This window comes from Ambystoma mexicanum, chromosome 3p (genome assembly GCF_040938575.1).
Source record: "Ambystoma mexicanum isolate Mex_15411 chromosome 3p, UKY_AmexF1_1, whole genome shotgun sequence".
NCBI lineage: Eukaryota > Metazoa > Chordata > Amphibia > Caudata > Ambystomatidae > Ambystoma > Ambystoma mexicanum.
Window position 1 is genome coordinate 1,124,450,525 of NC_090925.1, and position 19,405 is coordinate 1,124,469,929.

At 47.1% G+C, this 19,405-nt stretch overlaps 1 protein-coding gene across 5 annotated transcripts in view; it reads right to left on the reverse strand.

Annotated features, from left to right (window-relative positions):
* RAD50 (RAD50 double strand break repair protein) overlaps positions 1-19,405 on the reverse strand; it is a 1,278,308-nt gene that overhangs the window by 1,137,465 nt on the left and 121,438 nt on the right. For 4 of the 5 annotated variants that reach the window (XM_069652502.1, XM_069652503.1, XM_069652505.1 and 1 more), the window contains one exon: positions 11,941-12,123. In XM_069652502.1, coding sequence (XP_069508603.1) covers positions 11,941-12,069 — 129 coding nt within the window. In that variant the 5' untranslated portion in view covers positions 12,070-12,123. Of the gene's footprint in view, positions 1-11,936; positions 12,124-19,405 lie in introns of those variants that run through there. The other variant, XM_069652506.1, reaches the window with a different exon arrangement.

Sequence of the window (19,405 nt, forward strand, 5' to 3'; positions counted from 1 at the left end):
AACGTTTTTCTAACCCTATGTGAACAATTAATAAAAAGGACTTCATGCATCCCCCAAAACAAAGAAGTAAGCATAAAATTAGTACGTGTTACAGTGCAGATCAGCAATCAGATCTACTCGTGTTGCTTAATATATTAGAATAGCTGCTGCTGGTTTTTAGCCAAACCAGTCAGTCCCTTCAGCTCTATGGGTCAGCTCTGTCTACCAACTGTGCCACACATGGAATCCGCATGCCAGGTGTTTCAGTACGTTTTGTTTAACCACTCCCCTGTAGAGTTTGCTTTATATGAGGAATTTAGGCATATCTAACAAAACGTGTTTATTAAGAGCCAATCCTGATCTAAAGTGTTATGGTCTAATCTTAATTCTGATTTTTCTAGCCTGCCGGATAGACTTTTTGTATGCAGCGCAACATTATGTTTTATAAAAAATGTAATCAAAATGATTGACTGGGTGATGTCATGGCCTGTAATCTTAATAATGATTTCCTTGTGTAGATGGCTGGACTGTCTATTTAACATGAAGCGTTACTGCCCGTTACCATGTTTTTCCCCATTCAGTACCTGGCTACTAAAGTTAACATGGCCATTATGAAGACAACCTTTTTTTTAACATTTTGGGCAAAATGTCTTTGCAAAAGAATAACCTTGATTGTTTTAAGTGTCCATTTAGTCTTCTTCTCCATATCCAAAATGGCTGAGAAGACAAATTAAACTGCACATGCATTTATATAATGGAGAAATCTAATTGATTTGAGAAAAAAAAATCTTTTCATTGTAAAAAGGCATATCGTTTTTATTAAATATAAAACAATGATTTTACTGTCGTAATGAATTGTAACCGAAAGCCTCAAGCCACAGCCGAAGTGCTTCTATTTACAAACAATTAATGTTCTACTAAAATAAAACCTTACATGATTTGATTTGGTCAGTAGTGAATTTATCACTACCACAGCCTCTGCCTCGTATTAACTGCCTCAACATTCGGAAAATGTGTCAGTTTCTTATTCACTCTACAAAAATTCTAAATCAAGACCCTCGTGCTGAGCAAACTACTACTACTGCTCAAGCATCCCCCTTGGCCTTCCCGCTCTATTAAAACTAGTCTCTTGACAAAGTCCTTAATTTTGCTGCCCGCACTCTCTACAACCCACCAGATCCTTCCCCACTTCTACCCAACAACAACATGATGGTTGGCTCTCCATGCACAACCGCTCCCTTTTCACGTTCCTTCTCTTGTCTACAAAGCTATCACTGGTCTTGCTCCTCAGTACCTGTCTGATTGTATCCATGTATCCACCACCTTGTTCCCCCTCCACTGCTCCTCTGCACTCAACCTCATTGTCCCATGCCCCCCCTTGTGCGTCCTCTCACTTCTGCTCCATCTCCCTATTCACCGCACTCCACTAGAACCCGTTACCAACACAACCAAAGCCAGCCCAACTGTGGATCTCTTTAAAGCTCATTCTTAATCTTCACAAAGTTGCTAAAGGGGGAGCTCCACTTGCCTACTCCCCCGTACTCCCTACCGGTGACACTTAATGTAATTTTGCATTTTTATATATCGCTCCTCTTTAGTGTGAAGCACTTCGCCCTTAGGTTAATGTGACCTAAAATGATCAGACGATGATACTGGTATGGTATCAAGCATGTCAAACCCAGGTCCTCTCAATGCCAAGATATCACGTCAGTGCCCCATCTTATGTGAAGGGTAGGTCATCAGAAGAATTTCTGGAGGTTTAGAAGCAGTTGTATTATTCTGAGCTTCTAACCATATAGTCACTCTGACGAAGCCCATCCGCCCAAACTATGATACTGCTAGCTTGCTCCAAGCCATTTATGGTGAATTGAGCTTCAGTGCCATTATAAATAGTGAAAACTGTTTAATAAAATCATCCCGAATCCTTGTTTCACTACATTCTCTGAGGAAGGTCCACTTGTAGTCAAAGTCCTTCTCGAGATCAAGAGCGATCATTGCAGTTTGAGAATGGGATTTCTGGGCACATCTAAGTTTACTATCCTCTTTGCTGCCCCTCACAAACCATGACTGACCCAGGCTAATGATGCCAGGAAGAATATTCTATTTGCAAAATCGTAGCATAGACTTTAGCATCAGCATTTTTCATGGTGACAGGATTGTATGAGATTCAAAGAGTAGGATCCTGAACTGTCTTCTGGATGACTGATCACCTCGCCTAATCCATTTTAAGATTGCAAATGATGCTATGATTTAATTAAACAGGGTATGGAAGGGTTCAAGCAGCTGTCTGGGAAAGGCCGTACTATTTGTGAAACTCTTCGCACTACTGTCTGTGGCAAACCAATTTGATTGATCGATACTCTGTAGCGTGACACTTTTCCACACTTGAATCCCATTGAAATCTACATCCAAGAGCCAAGAAGCAACATCCTAACTCCCCTCCTCCATTCCCTCTCATCCCTCTTCAACACTAAAATCTTGCATCCTTACACTACCCACACTCTTTTAGACGACCGACAAGGTCAAGTGCACTTGTCAGACTCAGACCCTATCCATCTTCCATCAACAACCATTATGTACATTTTTGAAATTGCAATTTTTGCAATCCGCTATCCTGGGACTACTTATGCGACTAACCTGCCTTGTCCACGGCAACCACAAACAACTTTTCATATCGGCGACAGGCAACAGATATTTCTGACATGCATCCATCAACACCACACGTTTCTACATCTGCCTTCTCGCTATACGACTAACACACTGTGCCCTCTTTTCTTACAGAGCCATGTGCAGTAAGGCCAACATTATTGGCAGAAGGGCGCTATATAAAACCACTTTACATTACTTGAAGAATGACTGAAAACATATTTGGGTTTAGCCAATTTACATATCAAGGCAAACAATATTTCCTCAGCCCAATATGAAGTTCCTCTTCCTTAGACAGAGAGGGCAAGTCATACTTACTAAGGAAATCTAAGATGCCATGCCCCTCTGAGATTTCAGCACACTAGAAAGAGGTACAGTAATTCCTGAAGCGAGACAATTTACACCTTTCCCCAATCGCCTTCTTTCAATCTCCTCTGCGGATATTGAAGGTGGCAGTTCTTTTGGCTTTAAGCATGTATGCTAAAAGATGTCTGGCCCTCTTACCTTGCTTTAAGCAACGCTGGTTTACCATAAGAAGGGCATGTTCTGTGTTGTTGCCGTCTACGAGTCTATAGCTCCTTCTCAAGCTCTCTGCTCATCCACCTCCAACTCTGAGGGTCAGACGCTCCTCCAAGCAGAGAGTTGGGGGCAGATCTATCTCCTCGGCCTCCCTCTGGAACAGCCTCCTTGCCTCTCTCAAACTTGAGCAGAACCCCCCTCTGATTCCGGAAGCAATACAAGGCCTTCCTTTTCGCTTCCGCTTTCTCTCTTCCTCTCCCCTCCTGATGCACCCGACTGCTCTGCGCACTGGTCACCCTCTGAACTCAGGCCAAGGCTCCTGAATGCACAATTGCCCTTGCACTGCTTCGGGGCTCCTCAGCACTTAAGGGTCTGTATCTGCTGGCTGCACTGGTGAGTTAACTGCACTTCCCCTCCCCCTGGCACTTCTCCCCTTCCCTCTTCCATGGACTTGCGCGTTCTGAATGACAAGGCCTAGTAAGATCGTTATTATGTCCTCCCTTTGTTGCCCCTCCTTGTCTTGTTGCGCCTAGAAACACTTGTGTACAGGCGCGTTATAAATGCAAAATCATATCATATAGTATTAATTTGTGCTCTCACCGATAGTAACCTCTGAGAGACCTTATGGGGGCCACACGCTCTATATTGTTTCTCAAACATCAATACTTCAGCGAGGAGTTTCTCAGATTCTGCAGTGCGCAATTTTCTCATCCTGGCTGCTTTTTCCAGAAAGTTACCCCTCATTATGGTCTTAAAAGCTTCCCATTGAGTAAAGACACTTTGTGTATGGATAAGGTTCTCCAGGAAATTGACCTCTTGCTCCAGTTCACTCAAGAGAGATAACATAAGCTTCCACATCATTGATCTTTTCTATTTTTTGGATAGCAGGTAGTACCAAAAGATCAGGGCATGGTCAGGAAATAAAATATCCTTAACAAGTGGAACAATGGTGTCCCCAAGCATAATGCAATCAATTGTGGTGTAAATTGGGTTCCATGTGTTAAAATCGTGGCAAAAATGGCTGTGGACGCAAAATATCGCAGCGGTTTTGCCGCCGCAATCCATGTAAAGGATGCAGGGGGGACCCCCACAACCCTCAATACCATTTAAGGGAAGCGGGGGACACCCCCGCCCCCCTTAAATGGTATAATGGGGTACACCTTTACCGGGTCAAACCACAGCATTTTTGCCATGATTTTTTGCGCAGGCGACATTTTTGCCACGATTTTATCACTGCATACCGTAAATTGTGTGTGGGTGCAAAAAGTATGATATATGCTTGCTTCGATTGTGATGTATATGCCAAACATTGAGACCGCAGCTTGGCTTTAGAGGCCTGTCCTGCCCACCAGAGTTCTCTCCCTCAAGCCCTCCCAAATTTGTGCAGAGATGTGTCGAAATTATGGTAAAAATCGCCCACCAGGATCAAACAGCCTATAACAATAGAAAGAAGTTTGTGTACTAGCTGATTAAATAACACCTTCTGCCCTTGATTAGGTACATGTATAGTTGTCAATGTTATCTTCCGAGCCTCCAGGGCACCCGATAGAAAAATATATCTTCCCTCCCTATCAGCTAATATGTTGTCCAACATAGTGTGAGTTGTGGCCGTGTAAGATCCCTACACCTTTCTTTTTGACTCCTGCTTTGTGGTTGCCATAGTTGCACGAGTAGCCGCTGGATAGCGAATTTCAAAAATTGACATAATGGTTGTTGATAGAAGATGGATAAGGTCGGAGTCTGGGAAGTGCACTTTGCCTGGTCTGTCGTCTAAAAAGAGTGTAGAAAGTTTAAGGATGCAAGATTTTAATGTTAAGGAGGAATGATAGGGAATGGGATTCAAGTGTGGAAAAGTGTCACACTGCAGAGTATGGAAAGTACTAAGACATTTCCCAGACAGCTGCTTGAACCCTTCCATACCCTGTTTAATTAAATCATAGTGACAGTTGCCATTTTACAATGGATGAGGCGAGGTGATCAGTCATCCAGAAGACAGTTCAGGGTCCTACTCTTTGAACCTCATACAATCTCATCACCATTTTAAATTCTGATGCTAAATTGTATGCTACGATTTTGCAAATAGAATACTCTTCCTGGCATCATTAGCATGGGTCAGTCATGGTTTGTGAGGAGCAGCAGAGAGGATAATAAACTTAGTAGATGTGCCCAGAAATCCCATTCTCAAACTGCAGTGATAGCTCTTGATGTCGAGAAGGACTTTGACTACAAGTGGACTTTCCTCAGGGAAGGTAGTGAAACAAGGATTCAGGATGATTTTAATAAACCGTTTTAACTATTTATAATGACACTGAAGTTCAGGTCACCATGAATGACTTGGAGCAAGCTAGCAGTATCATAGTTTGGACGGATGGCCTTTGTCAGAATGACTATATGGTTAGAAGCTCAGAATAATACAACTGTTTCTAAACTACCAGAAATTCTTCTGATCACCTCTCTTCACATAAGATGGGGCACTGACCTGATATCTTGGCAGTGAGGGGACCTGGGTTTGCCATGCTTGATACCATACCATTATCATGGTATGATCATTCTATAAGAATTTGTTCCCTCGATATTACCAAGATGGCACAACTTATCAAAGAAAAAGCACCATATTGGGTATTTGGCATCGTTCCAGAAGAGACCTGTATAAAATGGGAGATAAGGGCCCAGATTATGGAAACTGACGGCATAAGGAGTTTTTTTGCACCTGGTTTTAGAAAACTGGAAGAAGTATGCAACAGTATTGTGCCTAGAAAACCTAAACATCTAAACAATACTCCCAATGCCTGGTTTATTCTGGAGCTCAAAAACCACAAATCAATTATAGAGAAAAGTGAAATAAAATGGAGAAAACAAAGACGCCAAACTTAAAGACCTTGCAAATTCAGCCCTAAGGATCTATAAGAAAGCAATTTGTTTTAGCTAAAGCTTCTTTTCTACAGAATAAATAGACAGCGTAAACTTTTTTTTTGTTTTTTTTACGCCGAAAGAAAATGCAACACCCCCTACACCCTGGTCTTGTTTGAGACCCTGGTTAATGACTTCAATGTCTTTTTTAAACAACAAAGAGAAACAATTCAACAAGATTACGCAGATAGAATCTAATTTCATTGAGAAGCCTGAAGAAATAGGGCCAGTCATTGAGAAGCCTGAAGAAATAGGGCCAGTATCTGCCTCTTTTAAATGTAAGGACACGGACTCGCACTATTCTGAAAATCCTCCAGAATCTCAAAACTTCTATACATGCCTTTGATGGATTCCCGGTTTATGACGCAGACAATGCCCAGTCTTTAAAAGATTTTGGAACAGCTTTTTTCAATTTCCCTCTGAAAGAAGTGTTTGTCCTGCACCACCCTAACACCACCACTAACATAATAACATATTGCAGAATATCGGCCAGTGGCTGGCCTTCCTTGGCCAGCGAAGGTACTAGAAAAAGAAGTGACCTCTCAGCTACACGTCCATCTAGACAAGCATCAAAACCTAGACATCTATTAATCTGGGTTTCGTCCATTGCATGGGACTGAGACAATGCTGATTGCAGTGTGGGACGATATGCTGAAAAATGTTAATGAGGGGGCATTAACGTTGCGGATTGTGTTGGACGTCTCTGAAGCATTTGACATAGTAAATTTTGATATCCTACAGTCTATACTTTCAAAAGTGACAGGGTTGCCAAAAAAAGCATTGCCCTGGTTTCGTTAACAAAGACCGTCGGGAAAGTGTCCAGTTAGGAACATCACTTCCACAGAAAAATACACTACAGAGTTCCACGGGTACCCTTTTTGTCCCCAATTATTTTTAATATCTGTATGCAGCCCTTATTTAAAAACATAAGAATTAATCTCTCACATTATGCATATGCAGATGATACCCAGCTATACCTACAGTTTAATGACCCCAATGTGCCATTGGAAAATATCACTGAATGCACCAATGAGATTGCATATATGACCCAGAATAGACTCCAAGTTAATCCTACATAAACAGAAAATATACCGATGGGCTCAAAAGACCCATTAAAAAACCCAGAGGCACTCCCTCCATCCCCAAACTTGTTTGGCCTACCTTTGATTTATGCCTCAAGTATTAAGAAATGGGCTGCCATTGGCAGTCTGATTTGGGCTGTAACCATCAAATTAGTACCACTATAAAAATCTTACGTACAAAAAAAAAAGACAATGTGAAGTAGCATGGAGATTACTACCTTCTGACGAAAACAAAACTAACTTAAGTAATATAACCTCTCTCTGCAAAAAGGAAATACAGGACACTTACAATACAAGAATTTCTCAAGCTAATTCTAGCTCTAAAGAACTTTTCATCATCCTGAAGGAACATGAAACGCCTACACCACCTCCTTACAATTGTGTAAAAGACATATCCTGGTGTTCTAAAATACAGCAAGCGCTGGCCAACAAAGTGTCTACCCTACAAGTCAAAATTGCACACAAAAAAAGCATCACTTACCACCAGTCCCTCCCTCAACAACCCCCTGCCATCCCCTTCCATTAACACTCCTCCCTGCCTCTCGCGATTTAAATTTACCAAAGTCTCTATCAAGGACACCGAAAAAATGATCCTTTCGCTTAAACCCTCGAATTGCAAAGGAGACCAATGTCCGGCCCAACTAATAAAGGATGCAGCTAGAGATCTGTCTCCCTTTATTACCAAACGTATTAATGCGTCATTCTCCACAGGCACCATACCAAGTAACCTTAAAGAATCTTGGGTACTACCCGGACTCAAAAAACAGACGCTCGACCCTCCCTGCCATAGCCACTAATTACCGTCCAATTACAACAGTGCCATTTCTCCTAAAAATTATAGACAAAATGGCATGCACACAAATACAGTCCCACCTGGAATCTCATCACCTGCTAGGAGCGCGACAGTCCGGCTTTCACCCTCAGCATGGAACTGAAACAGCTCTAATCGACCTTAAGGCCCAAATTGATGAGTTTAGGTACATGGGTAAATCAGCCTTACTCCTCCTATTGGACCTGTCAGCGGCATTCGACCTTGTGAATCATAAGGTCCTATGTAGCCACCTAGTCACGTCTGCCTACTTCTCCGACGAAGCTGTGTTATGGATCCAATCCTTTCTCAGTAATAGGACTATGAGAGTCTTCTCCCCTACAGCCTCAGCAGACCCTATTCCCATTACCTGCGGAGTTCCCCAGGGCTCATGTGTCTCTCCCACACTTTACAACATTTTCACAAAGCCCCTTTTCGATGATCTGGACCATCTTGGTATCACCTACACTAACTATGCAGATGATACCCAGATTCTCCTACCTCTTTCTGGTGATTATGGAAAGGATTTGGCCTTGGTGAACAATGTGTACCTCATCATCCAGGCATGGATGGCCACTCATGGACTATGCCTGAATGATGACAATACAGAGATTATTATCTTGGGCACCCCCTCCACTTTTAAAAAACTTGGACCCAGTTACTCTTCCTTCAACATCTACAACAACCTTATTAAGACCGCCAATGAGGTGAAAAACCTGGGTGTAAACTTAGACACTACCCTCTCTTTTAATAAACAGGTCAATTCGATGGCTTCTTCCACCACATACACCTGCAAACTAATCAGAGCAGGTAAACCATTCCTCTCCAACAACAGTTGTATTACCTTGGCAAGAGCGCTTGTTCTGTCAAAGCTGGACTATTGCAATTCGCTATACATTGGAGCCAAGAAGGCTACCATTAAAAGAATCCAGATCCTCCAGAATAACGCCTTGAGAGCAGCTCTTGGTATTTACAGAAGAGAGCACATATCAGAAGTGAGCAAATTAAATAACTGGCTTTCTACTTATGATAAAATCCAACTTAAAGTTGCCTCACTCACATTCAAATGTTTGAACAATGCAGCACCTTGGTACCTTGTAGACAGATTCATCAAAACCATCCCCACTAAGCATACTAGATCATCCAGCTCTAACTGTCTCTTTGTACCGAGATTCAAACTGTCCAGAGTAGGGGGACAATGCTTCCAGGTTAAAGCAGAATCACTCTGGAATTCTCTAACCCCGCCTCTGCGTGCGGATCAAACTTACTTGAAATTCCGGCAGAACTTCAGAACATGGCTCAAAAACTAATGACTGATGTCACTCCCCTCCTGATTTATGAACCACTCTGCAATAGTGGTACACTATCTAAATTGTATTATATGACTCAATGACTATGTATAATGTGTATTTAACCTGTATACAAGTATACTTTCCTGTCTACTGCGTAGACGAGCAGCAACTGTAGGATACTATGTCATTCTAACGTTGATGTGTTGTGTAAATGGATAACATGATGATGCTGTGTAACTAAGCTGTAAGTCTTCTTCTGCGATGCGCCCATATACCTACGGGTCTGGAGCACAATACAAGTAATAAAATACAAATACAAATACTATTCAATCAGTATTTTGTTTATGATTTCTTCGGTCAGCTCTTCTATTCCTGAACCACGCTGATGTTCCAATAGTTTGCAGGATGTCTGGTCAAAATTGGACTAAGCTAATGTCATGTTAATAGGCATTCTGAAATATGAACTTCAAATATTGCACATGAATCAAAGTGCGGCAGTCAGGGGGATTTTCAAGGTCCCAAAATGTACCTCAGTGGCAAAAAACTGAACTTCTCTACATTGGTTGTCGGGGAGCCAAGGAATAGAGTTCAATATCTATGCTTGATGCATAAACGCGTGAACGGAAAGGCTCCCCCACATGCCGCCAATAAGATTAACCCCTATAAGCATCCGGGAGCACTCAGATCTGAGGACAAAAAATTGGTACATTTACCTGTATCCCACTATGTTCAAAAAGGAGATTGACGTTTTTCTGTCTTTGGGCCACGATTGTGGATTTCTCTGCCCATAGGATTAAGAAACATTACTTCCCTATTCCTGTTCTGTAAAGCTTTAAAAACATATTTATTCCAATGATTTAATCAGGACTACATTATTTTCTCATGTCATTGTCTTCATAATTTGAAATCAGCGCCCAAATGCAGTTTATTCTGCCAGGTATGAATACAAAAATACAAGTACAAAATACATGACTATCCTTGTTCGCTTCTTATACTTGTTGTATATGCTTCCCGTAGAGCTGTCAGATGGGGTATTCCTTAGGCTACAAAAGGAGGGGATACCATTTATAAGGAAGGATACCCTTCACAGGATGACTAGGAGAACACTTGAGGTTCAGGGATGTCGGAAGCCTGGCATGCCCTCTCTATCAAGTATTACCAAGCGGTGCAGTTCCAAGATTTTAAGTCTGCCTGAACATAGCATCACCAAGAAAGGAACTAGAGGAATCAGTTGCGGGTTTTCGTTGAGGTGTATGGTGTGGCTGGGAGGTTTTCTACCTTTTCCGCCACATCTTCCAACAATGTTCTTTTTGTTTTTGCAGACATTTTGTTTCCCCGTTTTGTTTGTTGGGGTCATAAATGCACCCAAAAATAAAAATTGGGAACAAGCAAATTGTAAAGGGGGCAAACAACCAACATTTTGTTTTTCAAAAAACAAGATTTGGTCTGGGAAAAGGCTTCAAACTGGCAATTCTACTCTACAGGCCGAATTGGTGGATCAGGCAAATTTTGCCTGGAATCTGGCAATTTTCGTGCATAATGAAATTAAGCCATTTCACACTCCCATAGTCAACAGATGTAATGTCTACTTCAATCGCCTGAACTAACACGGTCACAGAAATCTGGATTCCACAAGAAATAAATTTATCACGGGGACTTCAGAAATCACCCAAAAATACTGAACTTAATTTAAGTCAGACAAAGCAAATAAAAAGCGCACGCTTAACACCATTTCTGTGATCCAAAACAGAAGCTTTGGGTCTCTGGAAGTGGCCCACCAACACTACAATTACCTTACTGATAAACAATTTTACTTTTTAGACACCATAGATATCTAGGAGGGAAATATAATGAAAGCAGTACGTTTTGGAAATACAACCGGATTGCACAATTTGTCGAGCCCTAAATCAGCTTGCCCAACTCTGAGCATTTTCAAGCCCTATAAACAGTAGGAGTTTATCGTTTCTGGTTACCAGTTTTCTTTTAAAAAGGCATCGATACCCATAATGTGGATAATTGTGTAGATCAAACATCGGTCAACATTTTCTGCATTCTAATACCATATTCAATGCTACTAAGGTCAACAAAATGAAGTAGCATCAGGTTTGACAACAGTAATCTGCCGGTCATTACCACAAAGAGTCAATTCTGTCGTAAATAACAAATTGAATGATCTCCAGGCATGAAATAATGAGCTGCGACCAAACACAATGGTGACCACCTCATCAACTTAAGTTGAGGTAATCATTCAGGAGTCTGAATTTATGCCCAGCAAGGTATACAGTCACAGCATTTCTTGCAAATATAGGCACCATTAGTGATACGATTATGGATTGGATTTACTAGTGCAAAGGAGTGTATAGGAGATGCAATACAAGTAACCAATCCGGCCAACCTCATTGCTAATGCTAAGGCCAGTTAAGTGCCTTTGAGGATCAAAGCATTGTCTAACAGTGCCTTAGATTCTGAGGCATACCGACCCATTACAACACCAGGCAAAAGCACATTCATTAGGATAGACCAGAACAAATATTAACAGAGGTCAAAACATGGCCGTGCAACAGAAGCACAATGCATTATTCATATGATCTGACAATGTAATTCCTAATTTTTTAAGCTAGATACATAATACTGAACATTTCTTTTTTGCCCATACACTAATGCCGTCTTAAGCCCAATGCTTTAGCAAATGTTGAATACCTACTGTTTTTCCAGCGCCATTGGGACCCACCAAAATTGTCAATGGATTGAAGAAGGTGATAACTTGCTTGTCTTTATCCTCGACTCCAAAACTTCTGACTCCAAGAATACTCATTTTATCGATTTTAGACATTGTGATAAATAGCCCTTTCACAGCTAGTCAACAAGGGTTCAGTTTAAATAAAACCTGAAAAATAAACAAATATGAACCAAATTAACCTTTTTAGAACTTGTCATCGTTACAAACAAAGCGCTCTCTGCAAGAAAACGCAAGTGGGGCAACTTAGTTCTATGGTCCCTACGAGTAAGTTGGCTAGATCATTGTTACATGTGCAGTAAAAACATATTTTAGATATATTGAAAAAATGAGTACAGGCAATCTCAGATTCACAGGCAAACATTACTTGCACATAAAGTCAGGACGACCAATCACTTAGATTCACCACCCAACAGCCACAAAGTACAAACAATTTTGAAGAAACATTGGCATCTGCTCTTATTGGATGAGGATATTAAACATGGATCAGGAATTCCGCCAGTGAGTGAGGATGCGTTGTCCTCTGCTCCACTCCTGCCAGGGAAAAATAAAATAAAGCAGGCTCTGCATCCGAGTCACTGACGCAGACTGGGCAGTGAAAATTACCCAGGAACAGAAACAACGAAGTGATGACCCACGATGGCAGCTATCGGCGCCCCCATCCCAACAGAAGAGGAGCGGTCCGTACAGAAGGAGAGAAACGCACCAGTACGGTATAAGGAACTGGCCAGGTGAAGTGAGCGCCGCACAGGCTGATGCCAGAAGAGAGGCAAGCTGCGAGAAAAGTGGCTACCCCCCGGTCGTGTTGGGGAGAAGAAGCTCAGAGCCAGTGACCGCGGTGGTGAGGGAGAACAACGGGGGTGGAGTTTCTCTGTGCAGGAGTCCCGCACAGGAGAGGTCACGGATTTGAAGATTAGGATCCAAAGAGTGGATCACACACTTTCTGGGAGAGCTTGAGAGCAGCACGATACACTGAAGTGGAGGGGATAAGGTTCAGTGGCCCAGGAGCTGGATATTTGTACATGGAGCAAGGAGCGCGCATCAGACTTCTAGACTGGAGAGGAGCTTCCCCGGCAAGTGAAGTAGTAAGAGGTCAGGGAGAGGTCGAAATTGGCCAGACCCACAGCAGCAGTGTCCCCCCCCACTCGGTGGGTGCAAGGAAAATCTAGCTGGCCAAAGGTGGTAGGGAATTACCCGCGCATGGAGCTGAGTAGAGAGGTACCAGCGGAGATAGGGTGCGATTCATACGTGGAATTAGCGGAGACCTGGTCCCAGAGGAGAGTGGTGGGAGCTGGCAGGAGAAATTGAAAAACTGAAGTATTTTAAAAAATGAATGCGGAGTAATAAGGAGGAAAACAGCACTTGCTGAAAATATCGGAGCGCATAAGGTACATGAAGCCCGGTAGGGTCAGTGAATAATAGGCAAAGCTTTAATTCAACATAAGAGACTCAATAGTGTTGGCTCTGCCCCCGATTGACAAGACCAAATAGCAACGGGTGGAGGTGGGGGCGAGGCAAATTTGGAGAAAGAGTGTGGAACGTTGGTGCACAGGAACCATAGAGAGACTGAGGTACAGAAAAGATAGATGTGCAGAACCCTATGATGCTAGGTGACCGGGGAGTGGCCCGTAGCAGGGGAAGAAGCACGCTCCAGACGAAGTTAAGAGTGACTGAAGAGGTTGATGAGCACATACAAATCAAAAGTGGTCAATTGTATCCTAAATGCCAAAATCTAAAGACAAGGGCACCCAGGCCAGAAGGAGGCACCCCAAGTGGAACAGGAAGGTCAACTTGAGCGCTGCTGGAAGCAAAGTGGTGAGACAGCAACAGGAAACAAAAAGAAAAGCTCTGTGGAAGAGAAAGAGCTTATCCTGGAGACAGAAGAAGGAACAAGTTACTTACCTGTTACTGTTGTTCTCCAGCATGGGTCTGGCATGGATTCACATGCTCATGAATATTCCCCGTCGTCAGGCTGGGAATCCTCTTTAAAGAAAAATCAGTATCAGTTTCGTTTCTGATCTGTCTTTCATAGTAGTAACCAATAACTGATCTGTGTGTCATACTGTCCACAGCCAATGACTGCCCTCTCCCTACGCCCCGCCTCTGGCAGCCATCCTCAGATTTGGTAGCACGTAAAGTGGCAGTATGACCAAACGAAGAGCCGCAGAGGGGTAGGCGGAGGGTTCGCATGTGAATCCATGCCAGACCCATGCTGGAGAACAACAGTTGCAGGTAAGTAACTTGTTCCTTCGCCAGCATGGGGTCTGGCATGGGGGTCACATGCTCATAAATATAAGAATACATAGCAGTACACACATGCACAACCAAGGGAAGTGGCAAAAGGCTCAACAGGCGAACAGGTTGTGCAGCACTGCTTGGCCGACCCTGGACTCCTCCCTGGAGTCCCGATCGACGCAGTAGAATCTCGTGAAGGTGTGCGTCGACCTCCACGTAGCAGCCCTGCAGATGTCCAGCAGGGGCACACCAGATAAGAACGCCGTAGTAGCAGCGATCGCTCTGGTCGAATGGGCTCTCGGACGGCCGGGGAGCGGTCGGTTTGCCAACCGGTGACAGTGCATGATGCAGCCGGAGAGCCATCTGGAAATGGAAGACTTCGAGAGAGCCTTCCCTTTGTTCACAGGTCCAAAGTTCACAAAAAGCTGTGATGTCTTCCAAAAACTCTTCGTGCGGTCCACGTAGAACTTAAGCGCTATAGCTACATCCAGCGAGTGCAAAGTCCTCTCGGCTGGCGACAAAGGCGACGTGAAGAAAACTGGCAACACCAAGGCTCATTGAGGTGGAAGTCCGACGGCACCTTGGGCATGAAGGAGGGGTGCGTCCTGAGCACCACCCTCGTGTCGTGAAAAGTCAAGTATAGAGGTTTGCAAGATAGGGCCTAGATCTCCCCCACTCGTCGTGCGGAGGTGATGGCCACGAGAAAAGCTGTCTTCCACGACAGGAACTTCAACGGTGCCGAGTGCAAAGGCTCGAATGGGGCCCCCATGAGCTTGGTCAGCACCACGTTGAGCTCCCACGCCGGGGCAGGGGCCTTCACCGGCGGGAATGATCGGAATAGTCCCTTCATGAATTCCTTCACCAGGCGATGAGACCACAAAGACGTCCGTCCTGTAGTTCTGGTGTATCGGGAGATGGCAGCCAGATGTATCTTGATGGAGGCGTGAGCTAGGCCAGCTTTGGCCAGCGACAGTAGGTACGGCAGTACTTGAGGAGCCGTAATCCGCAGAGGGTTAATCTTCTGTGCGCGGCACCAGACAGAGAACATCTTCCACTTATGTCCATAGCACTTAAGAGTTGAGGATGCCCGGGCTTTTGCAAGCACCGCCCTGCAGTCAGCCGGGATATCGTACCCTCCAAACTCTAGTGCTGCAGGAGCCAGGCCTGCAAGTTCAGCGACGCTGGGTCGTGGTGAAGAATGGTGCCTCCTTCTCTGGAGAGAAGATCCGCGTCCGCCGGAAGCTTGACTGGCGGAGACGCTGACAAGTCCAGAAGGTCTGGGAACCAGATCTGTCTCGGCCACGCCGGTGAGACGAGGATCATCCTGCACGGGACCTCTTGAGCTGATTGATGAGCCGGAGCAGCAACGGCAGCTGAGGGAATGCATGCAGGAAGCTGCTGTCCCAGGGGAACGAGAACGCATCGCCGATGCTTCTCGGCTGGGGAAACCTGCTGACGAACCTCTGGCACTTCGAGTTCGTCGCTGTTGCGAACAGGTTGATCTGGGGTTTGCCCCATCGTTGGAAGAGCTGATCCACTTGATCCTGGCACAGTTCCCACTCGTGGCACGAGCGCAGTGTTTTTTATTCCTGCCAGGTGGAAGGGAACCAGGAACATCCCCTGGGCGACGGCCCAGTGCCACAGATCCTGGGCCTCCGTGGAAAGGGCTGGGGATCTGGTGCCTCCCTGTTTCCGGATGTAAAACATCATGGGGGTGTTGTCCGTGAAGATCCTCACCACCTTGCCCTTGAGGGACGGAAGGAACGATCTGAGCGCCCAGAACACGGCTTGGAGCTCTAGGATGTTGATGTGGAGCAACTTTGCCTCCGGGAGCCAAAGGCCTCTTGCGTGAAGACCGCCAGTGTGGGCACCCCATCCTTCCAGGGAGGCGTCCGTCGTCACCGTCTCCTGGAACGCTGGGGTCTGGAAATTCGTGCCCGCCGTGAGGTGCGCACGGGAGCCCCACCACTGAATCGTCCGCCAGAACACCTCGTTGAGGGGGATCTTGTCTTCAAAGCTGCCCTTCGCCTGGGTCCAACGGGCGTCGAGGAACTCTTGAAGCGGGTGCATCCGTAGTCTGCAAAGGCGCACTAAGTAGATGCATGAGGACATCATCCCCAGGAGGGACTTGACGGACCTCACCCTGGCCACGTCTGTGGCTTGCAGGTGCTGCACCTTGCCCAGGATGGCCTTCGTTCTTTCCTCCGACGGAGTCGCCAGGCGCCTCACTGTATCGAGCTTCGCTCCCAGGAACAGGGCCACCTGCGACGGTACCAGGTGGGACTTGGGGTAGTTGATGGCGAATCCCAGTTCTGTGAGTAGACCGACGGTCCTCGCCGTGTGATCGACAGCGAGTTCTCTTGTCCTTGCACGGATGAGCCAGTCGTCCAGGTAGGGGTAGACATGTATCCCCTGCAGGCACAGCCGCGCCGCCACTGGTGCTAGGCACTTGGTAAACACCCTGGGTGCCGACTTCAATCCGAATGGTAGCGCTCAGAATTGGTAGTGACGTCCCTGGACTACAAATCTGAGGAACTTCCGATGTCCCTTTAGGATGGGGATGTGGAAGTAAGCATCCTCCAGGTCCAACGACGACAGGAAGTCGCCTTCCTCCAGCTGTCCCAGCACGTGCTGGAGGGTGACCATCCTGAACTTCTGTGCTTTGATAAATTTGTTTAAACGACGAAGGTCCAGGATGGGGCGCCAGCCTCCCGTCTTCTTTCTGATGAGGAAGTACCTTGAGTACACTCCGGAGCCCCGGAGTCTCTTTGGGACGAGCTCGATGGCACCTTTTCTGAGCATCGCCCTTACCTCCAACAGCAGTTGAGGGACGCGATTTTCCTTCCTGGTCACGGGAGGAATGTGAGGGCACCTCTTTTGGAATTCGAGAGAGTGTCCGCGGGCCAAGGTATCCAGAACCCAACGGTCGGTGGAGATGGTCTCCCACACGCCTACGAACTTCGTCAGCCGGCCTCCCACCGGGGTGCTTTGGTGGGGGCCAGACACTGCGGCCGGTTCAGTCATGCTTGGCTGAGGCCTTGCCGTCATGGCCTCCTTGACGACGGCAGTGGGAACCTCCGTGCTTGCCGCGACCTCTGTAGGCCTCCTGGGACTAGGAGCGGGCCGCTTGTCGATAGGAAGAGGAGCCACCGCTGGATCCTTTGGAGGCCCCCTGTCTGCCTCCAGAACTCCGAAAGGGCCGTCGCTGCTGAAGGGCTCCCAGTGCTCGGGCCGTTTCCGTGTCCGTCTTGATGGCCTGAAGAGACTCATCCACCGTCTTCCCAAACAGGTTGTTGCCGTCGAACGGCATGTCCATCACCCTGGTCTGGACGTCTTGACGGAAGTCAGTCGCCCCGAGCCATCCACGTCGTCGCAGGAAAACCCTGTTGCCCAGCTGGCGAAAACCGGTATCGGCAATGTCCGTTGCCACCGTAATGGCGTGGTCCGACGCCACCTCGCCTTCCTGCAGAATCTCTAGGGCCTCCGCCCTCTTGTCTGGCAGGAAGTCCAGTAGGGGGGCTAATTTGAACCAAAGCTCCCTATCGTAACGGGCCATAATCGCCAAGGCGTTGGCCGCCTTAATCGTCGTCGCCGCCGACGAAATGACCCGTCGCCCCATGGTGTCCCACTTCCTACCCTCGCCGTCCGGCGGGGAAGTGGAGATCGAAGCAGCTGCCCCCGCCGCCTTCTTCTTGGCTGCTGCCGAGACGACCGAATCTGGAGTAGGCTGGGCCTTGAGGCACAGGGGGGCAGTGTCGGGGACCCGGTACTTCTCGTACCTGTCCCTTTTTGCGGGCGTCGTGGAAGGATTCTTCAGGACGGCCAGACCCTCGTCCCAAATGTCGTCTAGCAACGGTACCGCGAGGACCGTTTTTCTCTTGGCCTTCCGTCGTTGATAGAGAAAGCCTTCCTTCTTCTGCTCCTCCGGGCAGAGTTGGAACAGCTCAGATGCCCTGGCGATCATGGCATGAAACAAGCCGATCTCTTCGTGGGGAGAGGGCCGTGGGCAGGCGACGGGAGGTCAGTCCCGTCGTCACCACCGTCGTCATCCGTCCCCGCCGTTCCTTCTTCCGCCGTGTCCGACCCGGGCTCAGGAGGGAGAAGAGGGGTCCGCAGGCCTTGTGGGCACAAAGGGCGGGGCGGGATGGATCCTCCTCCGCTTGTTCGGGGGGCTTCCTGACGGGCCTGGTTCAGGTTCCTCCGTCGGAGTCCGTGGCAATCTCGTCCTTATCTCCGTGTACAAGGACTGGATCACCAACAAAATGGCTGCCGAGCTATCCTGAGGCTCGGGTACTGGCTGGGACGGAAGATAAGGTTGTCCATCGTCACCATCGTCGAATCCCTCGACAGCCTCCCGGGGGGCTGCCCCGTGGGTTCGAACCTTCTCGAATCTTTCTCCGAGGTTCTTCACGGCTTGAACCAGCTCCTCCTCAGAGGCTGACTCCGAGTCCATGATGGCCACCGTGCCCCCCCCCTCTTTTTCCACCGGGGTCTTCACAGGGGTCTTGTCGATGGGCTGGAAAGAGGATTCCCTCCGCGGTGGCAGGGAGACTCTGGGCCCTGAGGTCGCCTGCACAGGCGGAGCCAACACTGGCTTTACCAGGGATGCTGCGATTCCCTCAATGGAGACCTTTGTCTGATGGGTAAGGGCCTTCACCACCTTAGGTGCGTCCTGGGCCTTCACCTTGGGGGGAGGGGCCTTGCCTCGCTCCCCTTCCGTCGAGATCAACCGGGGCTTCTTCCGAAGCTTGCCCGGGTTCTCGGACTTCCTCTTCCCCGAACCAGAGCGTTGGCTCGTGGTTGATGGTGCCGGGGAAGACGCGCCCTGCCTGGCAACCGAGGAGCCCAACCTTTCGGCGCTCCCGGAGCCCGCGGACTCGTGGTGCTTTGCCTTCTGTTGTGTCCCCGTCGCGGGAGGCCCCTCACAGGACTTAGAAGCCCGCTCTGACTTTTTCTTCTTCTCACCTGCCGCCAACCAGCTGGCGAGGCGGGAACGACGGTCCTTCATGGTCCGTTCCGACAGGTTCTTGCAGAACACACAGTCCTTCTCCACGCGCGTCTTGTCCTCGTGGAGGCAATAGAGGCATCTTGAATGTTCGTCCTCCTTGAAAACATTCTGTAACCCGCATCCAGGGCAGTTCCTGAACAGCTTGGATCCGGGCGACGAGCTCTTGTCCTGGGCCATGTCCATGTAGGC